General features: G+C 42.5%; 1 protein-coding gene across 1 annotated transcript in view; it reads right to left on the bottom strand.

The window, feature by feature from the left end:
- BAHD1 (bromo adjacent homology domain containing 1) overlaps positions 1-18,089 on the bottom strand; it is a 45,319-nt gene that overhangs the window by 13,516 nt on the left and 13,714 nt on the right. Inside the window, exons 2-3 of the mRNA XM_019552086.1 lie at positions 6,667-8,319; positions 1,058-1,419 (exon numbers count right to left, since the gene is read on the bottom strand). Coding sequence (XP_019407631.1) covers positions 1,058-1,419; positions 6,667-8,319 — 2,015 coding nt within the window. The remainder of the gene's footprint in view (positions 1-1,057; positions 1,420-6,666; positions 8,320-18,089) is intronic.

Raw genomic sequence — 18,089 nt, forward strand, 5'->3', positions numbered from 1 at the left:
GAAGGAATAGGGACACAGGCCCAGGGTTCTAAGTCAAGAACAACTTGTTTTGCTCTAAGATACCAAATAATTTCCTTGAGGTCCTTTCTGTCCATTTGGTTATCAAAAGGGGTTTCAATTCATACCACAGATGAAGTGTAACTGCAGAGCATGGTAACCAATAGAGATGCCTCCTAGGAATCAGGTCTCCACCTTTGAGTGCTCAGAATACCAGAGGTCAACTGGAGCAGGAAAAACTAGCTCAGAAAGTTTCATAGAGGAGTGTCTGGCTATTGTGGAAAGGAAGTTAGACCTGGGGCCCTTCCCACCTTCTTGATGACCCACTGGACTGACCACATCATCTTTTCATGGCTTTGTACTGGGAAATTGTTGCTGCAGCTACAGATGCCACCTATGGTTGATACAAAAAGCACAGCTTGGCAGTAGCTCATTTTCCCCCTTACAGGAATTACCCTAGGACACATGCTTCTTCTGCTTGTGAAACCACATTATTTCCCTACTGAAGTTCACTGCCTCTGACCAACCAGATTTGTGCTGACTCACAAGGACACAGCTTGGCCAATTTTCTCCAGGACAGGCTGAGATGATCAAGTGCTCAACAACTACAGAACAAGTAGTGCTCATCACTAAAGATATTTTATCTGGGGAAAGGAGCAGAAGAAATGAGTTTCGCCTTGGAACTCCTTCTCCACTTACTGGCCCTGCTTCATACAAGTGAATGAATCCCTGCAATACCTGGGAGAATAAGGAAGCCAGGCAGGAATCAAGCAACTCAGCCAAAACATTCTGAAGCAGTACAATTTGGTTTTTGCTGCTGAGACTCCGGAATGATATTCAGTGATGTCTTGCTAATACAGAGGTAGGTTTCCAAAAGAAAAGAGTCACACAGGTGGATTGTCTAACAACTGAACGCTGTACATCCATTTGAGAGGCTAGAGAACACATGACTTGTCTGCAGACAGGTGTACACAGGACAGCAGGATTTGCTGGGGGGAGGGGAAGGACATGGGAGGGAGGGGGTTGTTGGGTTGGGGGGTTTTTTTTTGCAAGCACTTACCACGACATACACAGCCTTTTCACAGGCTGCACCCACAGGCATCCAGCCATTGGTTGCTCTCCGCCTGTTGATGCGCTGCTGCTTTGGATGACAGTGCCCTCCTGCTGCTTTGCTGTCAGAGGCATGCAAACAGCCTGTAGTATTCCGGAGCCCGGATTTGGAGCCACTGGGGGGCTTGGAGCTCTGAGGACATTCTCGCGCCATGGTCTGGGGGTCTGAGTTCGGGGTCTGCAAGTGAGGAACAGGTTCTGCAGCTGGTGGCACACTGGGTACAGGACATCCTGAGAGTGGGTGGGCAGGTGATGCAGGGTGGCCTGCCACAGGGATTGTGAGGCTCAGCTGGTCCAGAGACTTGCAGCCTTCTACCAAGGAGGTGGGGAAGCAAAAAAAATAAAAAGAGCAATATATGATACAGTTAGCAGATCACCTCAAGCTAGACAATACCTTCCTGCACTTTCCCCTTTGTTGCATTATTAGTAGTAAACATTTACGTTCAAACTAAACAGACTTTCTAGGTTATGAAACACTTTGCTTTTAGAATCTAGCAGTCGTACAAGGCAGCATGGGGCCTGGCACTTCACCATGCTGCTCTGAACTGCATTCTACCTATAACATCCTATTTGATATTCCCCACAATAATGCCAGTCTGACACATACAGAAGGTTTGTTTAGCACTTTCACCCTGTCAACAGATAAAAGTGAAAGCAACTGAAAGGCTTTCATTATGAGGAAAGGATTAAACAATATTAACAAAAAAGGCTGGCCTCTTCCAAGGTGCCAAACTTGTTATTAAACTTTCTAACCAATGAAAATTGAGAGATTTCTAGAGATTCAAATAAATGCTAAAGCATGGGGCAAAAACTTAAAAACAAAGCATATGCTGTTGCTGCTAGGAAATCCATATATTCTATAACCAGTCAAATTTACTACAACTTAATTTAGCAAGTTAGGTGACAAAGCCTTCCAAAGGGATCCCAAAGCACTTATCACCCATTCAGGAGTCCCACTGCAAGAAGTGTTCAATACACAACAATAAGCAAAAACAAAAAGAACAATCTTCTTAGTGTTGTACAAATGTAGCGATCCAGCATTACGAACTCCAGCAGTAACAGAACTCCCAAATTAAACGAAAAGAAGATCCCCATATTTCATAAGTCTAAATGCAGGTTTTGGAATAGCCAGTATGGCCTCATCCGGCAATCTCAGAAGGCAGAAAAAGTTCACAGGAAGCAGCTTTGGTAAGTATGCAGGCTCCCAAGCACACCACAACAGAAATCAATGCAATTTAAGAGAGTCAATGTAATAAGCTATTTGATTTACAGCTCAATCATGGCAAAGGCTGCTTCTGGCAATGGGAAGCTACTGTCCTCTGCCTCCCTGAGCCCTAAGGTCATGAAATGATAACTTCCACTTGGAGATGGGAACAATAACAAAAAAGACTGAATGCACCAGCTGTAAAGACAAGTTGACTTTTAGACGAGCCAAACACAACTCTTTTTGGTCATTACTTGCCAATTCACCCAAATCAAAATATTCCAGACGGTGCTCCAGTCTGGCAAAGCTCTGACAGAAGAACCAGCAGGAAACCAGGCTGGCTTCTATCTCATTCCGCAGAAACCCAGCTGCTGGGCTGCAATTGAGCTGGTAACTGCAAAACTTCCAGGATCTCTTGCTTCAAGGCAGCTTATCAGAGGGCCTGCCCTCTCAGCTAGGGCACTATCCCCTTTTGCAAAGGAACAGGATTTGTTACCTCTCTCCACACTGCTCTTTTTAGCTAAAATAAATGACACAATATTTTAACAGCTAAACGTTACTGATGCAGTCATTTAGAGGGGCTGGAGACTCATCTTGTCCAATTTCCAATCTTCCTCCTGTTTATCATCTTTTAAATATTATGTCTATTACTAAATAGTTCCATCAGCTGAGGAATGGTAGAGAAACTTTTGCGTGGCAGGAATATTCCTTCTTCCAGGCAAGCAGTGCTCTACAGCTGTAGGCTGCAAAGGGAGGGTTCAGATCCTGTATGGCCCAGGCCCTAGACCAAACTTCAGAGCCTGTGGAGTAATGTACGAAACTGCAAGGACATTCAGGCCACAAGATATTTTCATGTTCTAAACTGAACCTTAACAAGCAACTTCACTTGGAAAGCTAAATTGGCTGTGAAGAGGGAAATAATTCAACAGATACTTAGCAGGTACATATGCATATGAGAATCTCCTTTGTCCTCCTCTGTCATCTCCACTAAGGGTCAACATTTTGGCAGGCATGATACATTAGCTCTGCACCCTCCCAGTGTCACTGATCCTTTTCCCTTATCTGACCTGCTGCTCTGCTTTCTGCATCCTGAACTACATGCCACTGTGCTGCCTGTCCCTTCCCCAACCTGCTGAGTGCCCCATACAGACTGCTCATACTAAAGGCTGATCACCTCCAATCTACACAATTCCACATTACAAAATACTCAATCAATTCCCAATTTAAAAAACTTAACAATGCAGCCTACCACCTATTAACACGTCTGCTACATGTGCTCCCAGTAAAGCTCTCTATATCTTTTCAACAGGAGTCATCAATTTACTCATTGCTCAGTAACCCCATTACCATGCTTTCAATTACACAGCATACTGTCACTAGCACATAGAAATAATTGCTCTCTGCTGCCCTGAGCAGTGCTGGCCATATGCACCAGTCAAAGCCCAAACCCTTTCTTCTGTACAGAGCAGAAATCCATTCACCTATGTCCACTCTCACCCAATGAATGAGACCAGTATGGGAACACAGTTGCAAGAAACTTGATAAGGCAAACTTGCAACCGTTAGATTAACAACATTATCCTGTTTTTAAGGATAATTTGGGGCACTGAAGTAATTCTTTGCATTCACTAATGCTAGCATGCCAGAGAAGGCTCAACTCTCTTTTCATAAGTCACAACAAACTAGACTTGGAACATTAGAATGAATTAGGCTAGAAAAATATTTTTTCTTCCGCGCTTCACTTGGCAGAAGCAACAGTTGGAAAACATTTTTGGGCTGCAAACCAGAGTGACCCAATTTGGGTCACAGGTAGTCAGACAAGTGCTAGGACCCAGCCATTGCTTTTCTCCACAACAGCACAAGGTGAGTGTCCAGAGCTAGAGCTTTTCCTCACCATGGCAGGGAAAAGCAAGTGGTGCTGAAGCCCCCTGCTGCCAAAGCCTCATGTCCATGGATCAGATCGAATGGCTCTGCACTCAATGTCTGTAGGTTGCCAACTCCTGGTCTAAGTCATTCAATTTTTCCAAAATTCAAAACAGAAATTACTCAAAAAAAGGCAAACTAATTAGCAGCTCCTACCAACACATTTTGACACATATAACCCAAGTACACCACATCTGAAAATATGCTGAGACTGTTTGTTTCACTCCTTTTCCTTAGAAAGATCAGAGCACTCTGGAGGAACACCAAAGAGCATGAGAAATCCTACTCTTTTAGAACAGGCTGGTACTATCCTGAGCATGTTATTCATCAAATCACCTTTCTAGGAAAAGCTGACCACAGTAGCATGACAGATTTCTCCCTCCACATAGAAAATGATTCAAGGCATCACCAAAACACCTTCCTAATCCTTTCATTTGAATCTTGAGCTAGCCCTACCGAAGCTGTGCAACTTAATTCTTTTAAGTATATGACAGACTGATGCGACTCAAGTCGCTATGCAGAAAGTGGTCCAGAAACGAGGATTCTTGTCTTTAGTTAACGTTCTCATGAGCATTATGCAGCTATAAAGCCTCTTCAAAGTTATTACCAAGAACTACATTATTACCAGCAACAAATCTAGTCTCCAGCATAGAGGGTAGCATCCTGATGGCAGAGGTACTTAGGAAAAGAACTGATGCTTCATTCAAACGCTCCTCTGACTTGCATCAACTTCCTAGGATGGGAGATTACTATGAAGTCTGCTTCATCTTGTATGCTTGACAGAGATTTCATCCACCTACCTGAAATCCCACAGCAGTTCTAATTAGATAGGTTAACCTTCCCTTTGAATCCTAAATTGTTTGTGTAGCATTGCTGTGCATGGCTGAACAGCTGTGTCTACAGAGGCAATTTCATCTCAGAGCTGGATGAAGCAATCCCCATGTATAGATTATACTGTATATTGGCATTAGTAATACACATCTCCCCCCTTACTGTTTGGTGGCTTTTATGCTGAAAAGGTACTGGCATATCATTTCTTTGGCACAGCAATTCTGGTAACCTATTTTTAACACTAAACAACAAGCCATTTTTCAATAGTAAAGGCAAAGCTCCAGAACAATAGCCACTATAGTGCAAGGCTTGTGGAAACCATAAATGTGGAAAAAAAAGCCATGTAAATACTAGCAACACTTATTAAACTGGGTTTTTTTTTGTTCTTCAGTGACCCAGAGGTGCCATACAACTATGGGGTATAAGTGCATTGCAAACATCACTGCTCAGTCTTTTGGTGGACAACTTTAGTATGCTCAAAAAGAAATAACAACATTAATCAGAGTATCCCCCCATAAATCTATTCTAGGAATATTACTGCTTCAGAAACGTGCCCTGCAGCCTGGAGATGGAACCCCAATAACCAGATCAGATTGAATACGCAAGACACTGTCAGCTTCCTTAACACAACCCTGCCAACATGACTGGACCTTTAGGGCAGGTCTACACTTAGATCAGTGCTATGGAGCGCTGCCATGAAAGCATGCCCCCCAATTTGAGAATGGTGCTGGCCACACCCAGCAGAGGTCTAAGAGACCTTTTTTTTTTTTCCATACAAGGCAGGTTTTCATAACAGCATCTGCAGCAACAGCATCCAATGCAACTTAGACACCCTCAGAGTAAACACTTTTACATCATTCAGTCTCCAATCAACAGCTTGAACAGAGGGTCCAAAGACTATCTTGAATGATAATATTGCAAAAGCAATTTTTCCAAATGGACCACTTGCCTTTTTGGAAATAGGTCATTTGCATACTCTATCAGATCAAAAAGCTAGGATTCAAACTAGGGACCACTCTCTACTTGTCCCACATCCAATCACTAGCTCTTGGATTTAAAGTTTTCCACACCAAGAGAAACGTTTTAATAGAAAGAGCTTTCCAGCAAAGACAACAGGAATGTCCTCATCTTTGGAAGATGACCCAAATATTACTTCTTCCTAACCAATAACCAGTACAGGTTTAGATTAAACCAGTACATAAAGACCATAAACACTTCGCCAATCACAGAAAGGCAACAAAATGGCCATTCAGGTCATTAATGATTGTTTTAAGCCAACAACCCTCAACCCACAGCTCACAGGCCAGATCTGACCACTGGAGTCACATCATTCGGCCATAGGGAGTCCCACGGGCTGTGGTCCTGTATACTGGATCAGGCACGCAGGGTCCAAACCTGACACACAAGCTTGGGTGGAGGTGGTGCAGTGCCCCAAGGTTGGGACCTGATTCTGCGGTGAGGGTGGAAAGGTTGGATGCAGCCCACAAAACATCCCCAAGCCATTCATCTTGTCTGTGAAGCCAAAACGTTGAGATTACTGTTCTAAGCTAATCTTTTCATTCTAAAAAACAAATCTAGTTTTGGTATTCACTTTTGTCTTACCTGCTGCAAAAGGCATTTTGTAGGGATAGCTGTTCCGTCCTGCATGCACATTGCTAATCCTGCTCTCTGGCACATGCATAACTCCACAAAGGCTGTAACTGTTAATAGCTGTTCCTTCTCCACAACAGTAGGGAGAGCTACACCAGTGAAGCTGCTGGAAAGGAGGACCTGATGGCAAGGAACCTGGAGATACCAAGAGCCCCTCACAGGTAGCAGATTGTGAAAGCTCATCCTTAGGGTAAACTGAGCAATGAGAATAGCCACTGTATCCACTTTGGCCATAATAAATGTAAAACCTGTTCAATGGAGTCAAATCTGAAGATTCACAGAGACATCCACAATCCGTGTGACTTCCTGGCACAGGCAAAGGAGGGAACTGCTGCACTGGGAAGGAAGGCTGATGAAATTCCTGTTTGGGAGTAGGAGATTTCTCTCCTGGTCTTCCATACTCAGGCTTCATAGAAGCTTGCCCACCCATAAGAAAAGGCAGTCTGTGGTAAAGACCCTCTGTGCTAGCATAGGAGTTAGATAATGGTTCATAATGAAGAGAACCTGCTGTCCCATAGAGTCTAGAGGAGTCCTGAAGGTCTGCTTTCTTAAAAGCACCTGTAGAAACTCCTTGCCAGCCATGCTGGCCCTCCACCTTTAAACTAGACATTTCCTTTTTGGATTTGACACAATTCTTCCTATTGGTTTTGGCCCACTTGAGCCTTGACTTAGAACAGTGGTTCTCAGACTTGCCTTCTCCGTCTGATTTACTCCTCTGCTTCAGGGGTTGGTCTTTTTCATGAGTCAATTTCAAAAATGCCACTGCATTGAGACTGGCCAGTCTCTTTGGGGTGGGATGATAGGAAATTCCAGTATCCTCCCTCTTTGTTCCATCTTCAAAGACATCATCCAATGAATGGGCCCAGCTATTACATTTCTGACTCGATTCACTGCTGTGCTTACCCTTCACTGTTTTTACAGCTGTTTTTTCCAGAGGGGGCCAATTGCCACCAGCTTTGCAATGCAAGTTCTTAATGCTACAATCTCCACTGACTTTGACAGAGTCTTTCCGAAAACGCCTGCTAGATAATAAACCATCATCCCGTTCAAAAAGCAGGTTATTCACTGCCTCTGCATTCAGTGAGGCTAGTCTTCGTTTTCTGGGCTCTGTAGGAGCAGCATCAAGTTCCTGTTCTGTCCCTGGACAAGTTATGGTGCACTTTCCCCCAAATGAATCACTTTCCCCTGCTCCCGCAGTCTGAGCTTGTTCTGGGTAACAGGCAGGTCTGAAGTCATCCATCCAACTGGGAAGGTTCTTTGTTGTACAACTCTGGGTCTCTTTCGATAGCGATCCAGCCACATCCTCTAGTCGAGTGAGGAGCACTTTGCAGGTTTTATTGTCCACAGAAGGGATCAGACGTTTTCTCAAGGGATACGTCTTTCTGACTTCCTGCAAATTTTTGCTTTTGTTTGTACCCAGAAGCCCACTTTGACAGTTCTGAGCTTCAGTGGTGTCTCCATCTCCTCGTTCACTGCACTCTGCCTCAGTCCTATCCATTCTTTCACAGTCTATTGGTGAAAAAGCCTGGCCAGCAGAACGAGCTGGATATTTTAGTAGGAAAAGTTGTTTCTTCCGGGCATGCGTCATAGGATCTATGTCCAGTCCTGTGAACAGATATAAAAATGTCTATTAATATAGCGCAAAGGAACTTGTTTCCTCATAATATACCAAAAGCTAATAAGGAATAATATTTGGGGAGGCTTGTTTCTATACACAAGAGTGTCTTTCTGGGTAGCAGCCAATTTAAACCAATTAGAAAACAGGATGCAATGAGATATGGGTTAGTATTAAACCACAGAACATGACCATGATTAGAAACAGGGTGACAACTGAATGCCCCAGAAGCCAGGAAAGCCAGGCTAAAGCCAAAACTTTATCCCTCGTGCACTCCATTATATCCATTCATCAATCCAAATACACTACTTAAGACTGTGGTTCCCAATTAAACAAATAGGATTTTAAAGAATCAAATTTAAGTAAGCATCTGAAAGGTTTATTTAAATCCATGTTCCTGACACACAGTGTAGATACATGCTGGGCATTTGACTATTTGCATGTTGTTATAAGTGAGTCATTTCATGGTCATTATTCAAGACTATTAGACAAAAGAAGATGCAAGTTCACCTACTGTAACGCAAAGCTAAACCTTGTCTTGAGTGGACAGACTTGCCAACATTAACAAATTTAATAATGACCTGTAAAAGATGCACACGTATAACATCGCTAAGTGGTATTCCTAACAAACAGTTTGACTTTGATTATTTAAGTACCGCAGCCTTAAAGAAAACCATCTGATAGGCCAGTTTCTAAAATCTGACCCCCAGAACTGTGGTTTCAGGAGAAAAAGGCTTTTAGTTTGACAGCTCTAACAAGCAGTCTATCACTCAGTGCATCAAAATGTTTTCAGAACCGAGCCAGAGTATCAAACTATAAAGGGGGAAGATATAAACATCACATCTATATGCACAGTATGCCAGGGACTATGACAGATGTTTTTATTTCTAGTGTTTTGTTAGCTTTGGATGCTTTTTTCTTTTTAGTCAATATTTTTTAGGATGACTGAGATCTATCACGGATGTGATCCATTAGGTCAATGTCTCCATTTCTATGGGATATGCTGACTAAACAGATATTCTTTTGGTTTCATAGATTTTCCCAACCCAAGATTACAGGAATAGGTAAATTCTTCAGTAGGATAAATGCAACATAATCAAACCACACTTGGCAACATACAAGGCCTCAGATAGAGGATGCCCATTCTGATATGCCAAGGGATTCTTGGGGAAAAGGATACTGGCAGAAGGAACCAGGCATACCACCATCTTCAGGAAGCAAACGTAAAGTCATTACTAGTTAATGTGGCTTTCTGCTTGCCTTTGATTGTTGCCCAAAATGTCTGTTGTGCTTACTGCTTGTGAGCCATGAAATGCTACTGAGATCCAACAAAATAGCCTTTGTTTCTTTCATTCTCCCACATGGTCATCAAAGGATACAGGTCAGCAACATCTAAGTAACTTCTAACCACATTAAAATACAACAGTCAGATGGTCCCTAGAATATGCATCAGTTGCCAGGGGCAGAAACCAAAAATCACAACTGTTCTGCAGGTAGGGACAGCTCTACATTTGCATTCTTGCACCTGAGGTCCAGCAGAGGGCTGGTAGTGAGCACAGAGAGCGTAGAGCCCATGAACCCAGGATTGGCCCCAACAAAACTGCTATTTCCAAAACCTGAAACAGCTGCAGGTTAAACTTTGCAGTTTAAAAGCACACAGGTATTTGCATAAGAGGTGTAAATTTAATCCTGAAAAAATTTTCGCCCATAACTCTGAATTCTGACTGTAAGCAACAACATCATTTTGACTTGTGCTGAGACATTTACTGTAAAGCCTGTGTTAAGAAACAGGCAACCTCATCCCTCAAGATGCATTAATTTGAGCAAGCTGCCTTAATTTGCATCAGAGCTATAGCCTCAACATCAGCATCAACCTGGGAGTGATCTGGCTCTCTCTGCATCAGATATATTTGACTGCACCGGAAATATACCGACTGACACAAAAAACTGATGATGTCCTGCTGCTTGAGGGAGGCTCAAATTTAGACTGTTGTTAGCAAAATCATTAGATAAAGCTTATAAGGAACTGATGGTTTGATATAGATTAATCAACCCAATAATTACATTATTGATTTGATATTAAGTCGCTTTCTTTTAACTGATTGGTTATGTGCATTTTGTTACCTAAACCAAAGAAGGAAATGTATATGTTGAAAACCAAACTTGGATTTTTCCCCCCCAGATACGAGGTGCAGACCTGGAGTCCTACAAATACTAGTTTTGATGGAAAGAGTTCCCTGAAAGGTTTTACTTATCAATCACTTCTTTTTGACATTATGTGGATTCCAGAACCTTTTGAGCCTAAGGACAGGGGCTGGATGCGATGACTACAGGTCAGGTCTATTTACAGGCTGATGAAATTCTGAGAAACCTATCCTCTTTGCATCAGGGAACAAATTAAAAATAAAAACCAGTCATCAGCACTAGGCAGTGAGATCTTTTACTTTAAAAGTTAAATTTAGTGGGGGGCCAGGGGTAGGGAGGAAGAGAGAAAGTTTTGCTTCTCGACAGATAGGTACAGTCTGAACACTGGTGTAGAACCAGCATCCTACATAACCTTGCCCTGCTGGGATCACTTCTACAAAACTACACGGACTACTAGTTTGCTGGCTGTTTCTCCTCCCCCCCCCCCTTATCACCAAAAGGGCGAACTCCTGGCAGAAATGCTCAGCAGAGAGAAGCAAACTTCAGTTGCTGAGAGGAAATAGCTAGAAATTGACACGAGCTGTCCCTTTCCTTCTCCACCTCCTCCTACCTCTCCTCTGTAGGACTTAATCTAATCCATGTCTAGACCATTCAAGAGACATTTCTTCCATTTACGTCACAAATATAATTCAAAATATGGCAGTGTTTTAATTATATTAAAGGGCAAGTCTAAAATGTCTAATCAGATTGTTAACAGATATTCAAACTTGATTAGTTCCTTTCTCCTCTGCTTCTAAATTGGTCAGTTATACCAAATTTCTGCCAGAGTGAAAATGGCTGATGTAGTTTCACAAGGAAAGATTTTTCTGACAGCACTATGGAATAACTGACAGCTCAGCATGCATCCATTCCTCATCTGATCCAATGGCAAAAGATACATTTTCATAATAAGTTTTATTTTTTATAACCTGAAATATGAACACTTCCATCACAATGCCTCTACCAAATGAAACTTTACAACATGATATCTTTCAATGGAATTATCACTTACAATTTAGAAACTAAGACCCCTTCCAAACTTCAACTTTGTAATCCACATTATACTGGAAAGTTCAACATGGCAAACTGTGCCCAGTTATTATTTATTTGTAGCAGTTTAACAAAAAACCACCAATGTAATATTATCAATGCTGACAGACTGAAATCAACAGAAGAGGAGAAACAAAGTTACATGAAAAGACTGCAAAAGTGATCTGGAAAATACTACATTAAAAGGTAAAAATACGAAAATTAAATGGGAATCATTTCAAGAGCATCAATCACACTACATCTTTTACAGACTTGGATTTGTACAAGTTACTCAGCAATCACAGGCAACAGCTGCTTTTTAAAGAGATGGTGCACTTAAAACTACTGTTCCTATATTAACAGAGAGCACCAGGCTCTTAAATGTTTCTGTTGCACGCTGAGAAGTCAGCTTTGCTTAAGCATCACAACACATACAGTAATCTATGTCAAGGACCATATTCCATCCGCACGCTAGGAGAAACAGACTGAAACTAAAGCCTGTGAAATTTTGGCATTACAGCCAAACATCTTCAAAATTCTGGTGAATAAAGCTATAATTTTACCAGGAGATGATTTTGCATAGTTGTTATACCCTGTGAAATCTGGATTTACACCAGAAAGCACATGGACTATAAAGTAATTATTATTTTAAAGACATTATTGAAGACTGCAGCTGCACTGTCAAGAATTTCCACTAACCTAGTCATCTTAAAAATAGTGCCGAACTACCAGCAGTGCATTCTCAGCTTGGGACTTAAGTGAAGTGGCAAATCTTACTGGTAAGAATCTGTGATCCAGAAAGTCTACAGTCAGATGTTTAATGAATGTTTTTGAAGATGGATGAGGTATAAACGGGGGCTGACTGGCTAAGGAGCAGCTCTGCATAAAAGGATCTGAGGGTTAGTGGACAATAAACTGAATGAGCCAACTGCGTGTCCTTGTTGCCAAGAAGGCTAACAGCACACTGGGCTGCATTAGTCGGAGCACTGCCAGCAGAGCAAGCAGTGATTCTTCCCCTTAGTTCAGCAGTGGTGGGGCTGTACTTCCCAGTACATATCTAGGAGTATAGTGTCCAGTTTTGTGCCACGAAACTAAGGAAAGTATGTGGACAAATTGGAGCGTCCAGAGGATGGCAACCAAAATAGTTAGGGGGCACATGACTTCACAGAAAGTTAGGGTTGGAAGGGACCTCAGGAGGTCATCTATTTCAACACCCTGCTCAAAGCAAGTCCTCCCCAACTAGATCATCCCAGCCAAAGCTTTGTCTAGCTGGGTTTTCAAAACCTCCAAGGATGCTGGAGCTCTCACCACCTCTCTGGGTAACCTGTTCGAGTTTTACTACCCTCCTAGTGAGAAAATTCTTTCTAATATCTAACCTAAACTTCCCTTGCGGCAACTTGAGACCGTTGCTCCTTGTTCTGTTATCTGACAACAGTCTATCTCCATCCTCTTTCGAACCCTCCTTCAGGTAGTTGAAGGCTGCTACTAAATCTCCTCTAGACTAAATGAGCCCAGTTCCCCCAGTCTTTCCTCACAAGTCATGTGTCCCAGCCCCCTCACCATTTTTATCACCCTCCACTGGACTCTCTTCCAATTTGTCCACATCCTTTCCATAATGGGGGGCCCAAAACTGAACACAGTACTCCTGATGTGGCCTCACCAGTGCTGAATAAAGGGAAATAATCACTTCCCTTGACCTACTGGCAACACGCCTACCAATGCAGCCCAGCAGGCTGTTAGCCTTCTTGGCACCAAGGGCACACTGCTGACTCATATTCAACTTATCTTCCACTGTAACCCCCAGGTCCTTTTCTGCAGAGCTGCTGCCCAGCCAGTCAGCCCCCAGCCTGTACTGGTGCATGGGATTGTTCTGTCCTAAGTGCAGGACTTTGCACTTGTCCTTGTTCAACCTCATGAGATTTCTTTTGGCTCAATCCTGCCATTTGTCTAGGTCACGCTGAATCCTAGCCCTATGCTGCAGCATATCTATTACTCCCCCCAGCTGGGTGTCATCTGCAAACTTGCTGAGGGTGCGCACCATCTTCGAGGTCACTGATGAAGACACTGAACAAAACCAGCCTCAGGACCAACCCCTGGGACACTCCACTTGATACCGGCTGCCAACTAGACATCGAGCCATTGATTACTACTCTGAGCCCAAGGATCCAGCCAGTTTTCTACCCAATTTACAGTCCATTCATCCAGACTATACTTCCTTAGCTTGCCTGCGAGAATGTTGTGAGGAGATGCAGAAGGAGCTAGGCTTATTTAGTCTGAAGAAGGAAAGACGGAGGGAGTATTTAATAGCAGCCTTCAACTATCTGAAGGGTGGTTCCAAAGAGGATGGAGCTAGACTGTTCTCAGTGGTGGCAGATGACAGAACAAGGAGCGATGGTCTCAAGTTACAGCAAGGGAAGTTTAGGTTAAACAACAGGAAAAACCTCTCTCACCAGGAGGGTAATAAAACACTGGAACAGGTTACCCAGAGATATTGTGGAATTTCTATCCTTGGAGGTTTTTAAGACGTGGCTAGACAAAGCCTTGGCTGGGATCACAGCTGGGGCTGGTCCTGCTTCAAACAGGGGCTGGACTAGATGACCTCCTGATGTCCCTTCCAACCCTAATTTTTTATGATTCTATGAATCCACCTCACTCTATAGCTTGCATTGGTCCTGTAGTGACAAGAGGACTAAACTTATTTTGATCCCCATCTTAAACTAATCTGTTTACTATATGCAGCTAAGAAAGTTTAGTCTCTATATGCAGAATTTCTTGATGACATCACTTACAGTATTTAAAAAGAACTGCAGCAAAATGTAGAATACATTCTTAGAAGCCAAAGAAAAACACTGTTATTCAAAGTACTTCTTACCTTTACTGTTCAGGAGTCTACTTGTATACCAAAGCAATTAAGGCTCATTACAAAACACAGATGTTATGTCAGACAGTTCTGGTGATATAAAAGTTACTTAAACAATCTAAAGTTATCATGATGGATACAACAGATTTAAAGCTGGTGACCTGCACATCTCAAGCTGCCATCAGCATCATTTAGAATCCATTTATACATTAGAATTTCTCTCTTATTCTGCCTGTTCTTGTAGAAACTATACTTCACCTTTCTTCTGCAATTAGTTTCCTGCACTTTCTGAATTCCTGACAACGTCATAAAAGTTGTGCAAAAGCCCGCAGCAGAGAACTAGAATTTTCAATTTTAAGTTTTGTGGCTGTGGCTTTAACAGAGCTAGTATCAATAAATATCTGTATCCAGAGTCAGGATCAAAATGAAACTGGATCACTTTAAAAGGACCACATTGCCAGTTTGGCAATTATTATAACTGGCATGAAGGAAAAGCTGGACTACATCAAATAGCCCAAATATCTGTTTTGGAACAAACATCTATAAGCCAGTAACAGCCAGAATTCTAGTAAGCCTTATTAAATTAACATGGCAAAAGAAGCCTGGGGGATGAAGAAAGCAGTACCACAACATACTATTAACTACAGAAAGGGACTGTTTGGAACATGTACAATGTTAAAGATTTTTCATGTTCTCCATATTTTGCCAGTTCAGGTGTACAAAAGCTACCCAAACTGCCTAACTCAGTATTTGTAGTTTATTATTCACTTCTCAGTTTCCCAAAAACCCAAGAGGACCTCCAGAACACTAGCAAGGAAAAGCAAGAGAAGAGAAACAAGATTTGTTGTTGCTGTTGGGGGGTGGGGGGGAAAAGAGATGCATCTTTTATTGTACTAACTGTATGGCTGGGATAGACTCAGACAAGCTTTCAAATGCCATGCATTCTTCTTCAGGTCCAACAAAAACATTTCCTTATACCTGGACTGGAAAGCTTCAGTTTACCAAGATATCTCTGAGACCTCAACAGGTATAAATCATTCTTTTCCACTAGCCTGAAGAAAGATGCATGGCATTCAAAAGCTTGCCTAAATCTATCCCAACCATGCAACTGATCCAATAATATCTATCTCCCACACAAAACCTTGCTTCTTGCCTGAACCATCACAGCTACATCACTCAAACATCATTAAAATCTAAAGTATTTCAAGGCTTCCATGTGAAAGCCACAGAGACTGATTAAGATAATTTACTAACCGTTGTTACTAAATGGAAAGGAAGCTTTGTGATACCTTTTACTGCAGGAGTGTCAAACTCATCTGGCCCCACAAGGTTGGGTGAGTGGCAAAGGACTGGTCAGTGGGTGAAATCACACCCACAAACTGGCCCTGCACTCTGGACCTGGAGTGAATGCCAAAATGTGGTGTTGTCCTACTCCAGTCACTATGGGGCTGTGCAGCACAGCCCTGGAGTGGCTTGTTTAGACTGTCCCAGTAGCTGTTCTGGGACATGAGCTGAAATGAGCAGCCTGTGCAGCACCCAGGGTCATCCGGCGTGCCCTGCATGCTGCCTGTCAGTCACTCTGAAACCCACAGGGAAGCACTGGGGACAAGATTATACAGTTCTGTGGGCCATACTTTTGACACCTGTTCTACTGAGTGCAATTCTCTGTTCTCTCCCAATTATACAGTTGGTCCAATAAAAGATATTGCAAAAAAGCAAAAAAAAACCCCAAGCAAAAACCAACCCCCCCAAGCTCTGTCTCCCCCCGCTCCCCACCAGCTCCCCCCCCAAAACCCTTGTCTCAGAAGTTTCCTGGATCATTACAGCTACACCACTCCAACCTTGGCATACTGGCACTACACTTGTTCTTGTAAGGAAATGATACACTCTCAGGTTCTTCTACTACCATTCCTTTTCTGAATTACTAACTAATGGATCATGAATCAAAGAATAGAATGGAACAGTTTATACTTGTTGAGGCCTCAAAAACTTTGATAGGTTGAAGCTTTCCAGTCCAGGTAAAAGTTTAAAGTAGTAAAAAAAACTAAGATAAAAATCAAAAGAGCCCATAGCTCTCTGAATAGAATTTCAAAGACCAGAAGATATTTAGATATAGTTCTGCTAACAAACTATCCAATCACTAAATCCCAAGAAATGGCTTGGGTGTACTACAGCCCACTAAGCGAGCAACAGAGAATCCACATGCCGAACAGTAAAAGTCAGAAGAGAGCTGATGCCTCATTAACAAGAAAATAACCAAATGTGTTAACAGCTGCATTTTCTGTAATCATGCAGCTGTAGCATCTGTCTCCTACTCTGCAATCAATTGCAAGAGAGATTAAGAGAAAGACTGAAATGAATCTTGGACTACTCATTAAAACACTGCCTTTTATGGTAAAGTTTTGGGAAGGAAGCTGAATAAAGACACCATTTTTCCAAACAAGCTACACAAAGAAAGAGAATGTTTTATTTTTGATGTTTTCAAGTTACCAATTTAAGAAAGTGGACAAGATTTGAAATGCTTGGCACTTTCAAAATGTGGAACACAGACACTAGGATTCTTTCATGGATTCACTCACTCTATCAGTGGTTTTCAACCTGTGGTCCGTGAACCCCTATGAGTCCACGCGCTATGTCTAAGGGATCCACAGAAGATATATAGCTAGGGACATACTTAATTTGCAGTTTCAAAATCTGAGACTATCTGCAAAATCCAGGAAGTCAACAAAAAAATCCTTAAAAATAAAATGCTGGTTCCCCAGTGGCAGCCAGCAGTCCTCACTGCTGTGAGGGGAAGGTGCCAACTGCTGTCTTCTGTGCTGCCCCACCAGACAAGATACTATCTGCCCTCTCATCCCTCCTTCCCCTGCTAGGGCCTCTCTACCAAGCAGCACTATGGGGCAGGGCTGCTGCTGCTGCTGCAAAAAATCGGCTCTACATGCCACAAGTGGGCTGCAAAAAGACCTTCGTCTCACTGTGATTCAAGTAGGTCCCTAACTACGATAAATCAAAAGCATATGTATACTCACTTACAATTCAGAGGGATCCACACCTCCATTCAAAAATTTTTAGGGGCCCGAAAATGGAAAAAAGGTTGAAAACCACTGTACTGTATAGTCTGCCTGCTTGTCAGCTAAGCCTACATGAAACAATTGCACCGTTTTAGACTGAGGCATCTTATGTAATTATACAGGACCTTCAATGTGCCTCTTTTTGATTCTTTACAGTACTTGGCATACTGCTCAAAGTGTGCTGAATGAAGAAAATCTCACAGGAGCTTTTCAGAAGTACAGCAATGTACAGAAGCATCAAGTGTTCCACACTGATTTACCTTCATACACTAGGGTGAACCCTCACTATGTCTGAAGTGAGGCTTCCACTCAATTCCAATTTTCTGTCCCATGAACATTTTAAAAATAGAATTATTTTGCAGGCAGCAATTCATCTTTCTTGCTTTCAGTCCAGAGCTGGGTTTCTCCCAAAAGTTCCACCTGAGTAATCGGCACAGAGAAAGTTATTCTGAAAAAGATTTTACTCCATAGATTCATAGATGCTAGGGTTGGAAGGGACCTCAATAGATCATCGAGTCCGACCCCCCGCATAAGCAGGAAAGAGTGCTGGGCCTACATTACCCCAGCTAGATACACATCTAGCCACCTCCCTTGGGAGCCCGTTCCAGACCTTGGC

Source organism: Crocodylus porosus, unplaced genomic scaffold (genome assembly GCF_001723895.1).
Source record: "Crocodylus porosus isolate Cpor-Errol unplaced genomic scaffold, CroPor_comp1, whole genome shotgun sequence".
In the NCBI taxonomy this organism is placed as follows: Eukaryota; Metazoa; Chordata; order Crocodylia; family Crocodylidae; genus Crocodylus; species Crocodylus porosus.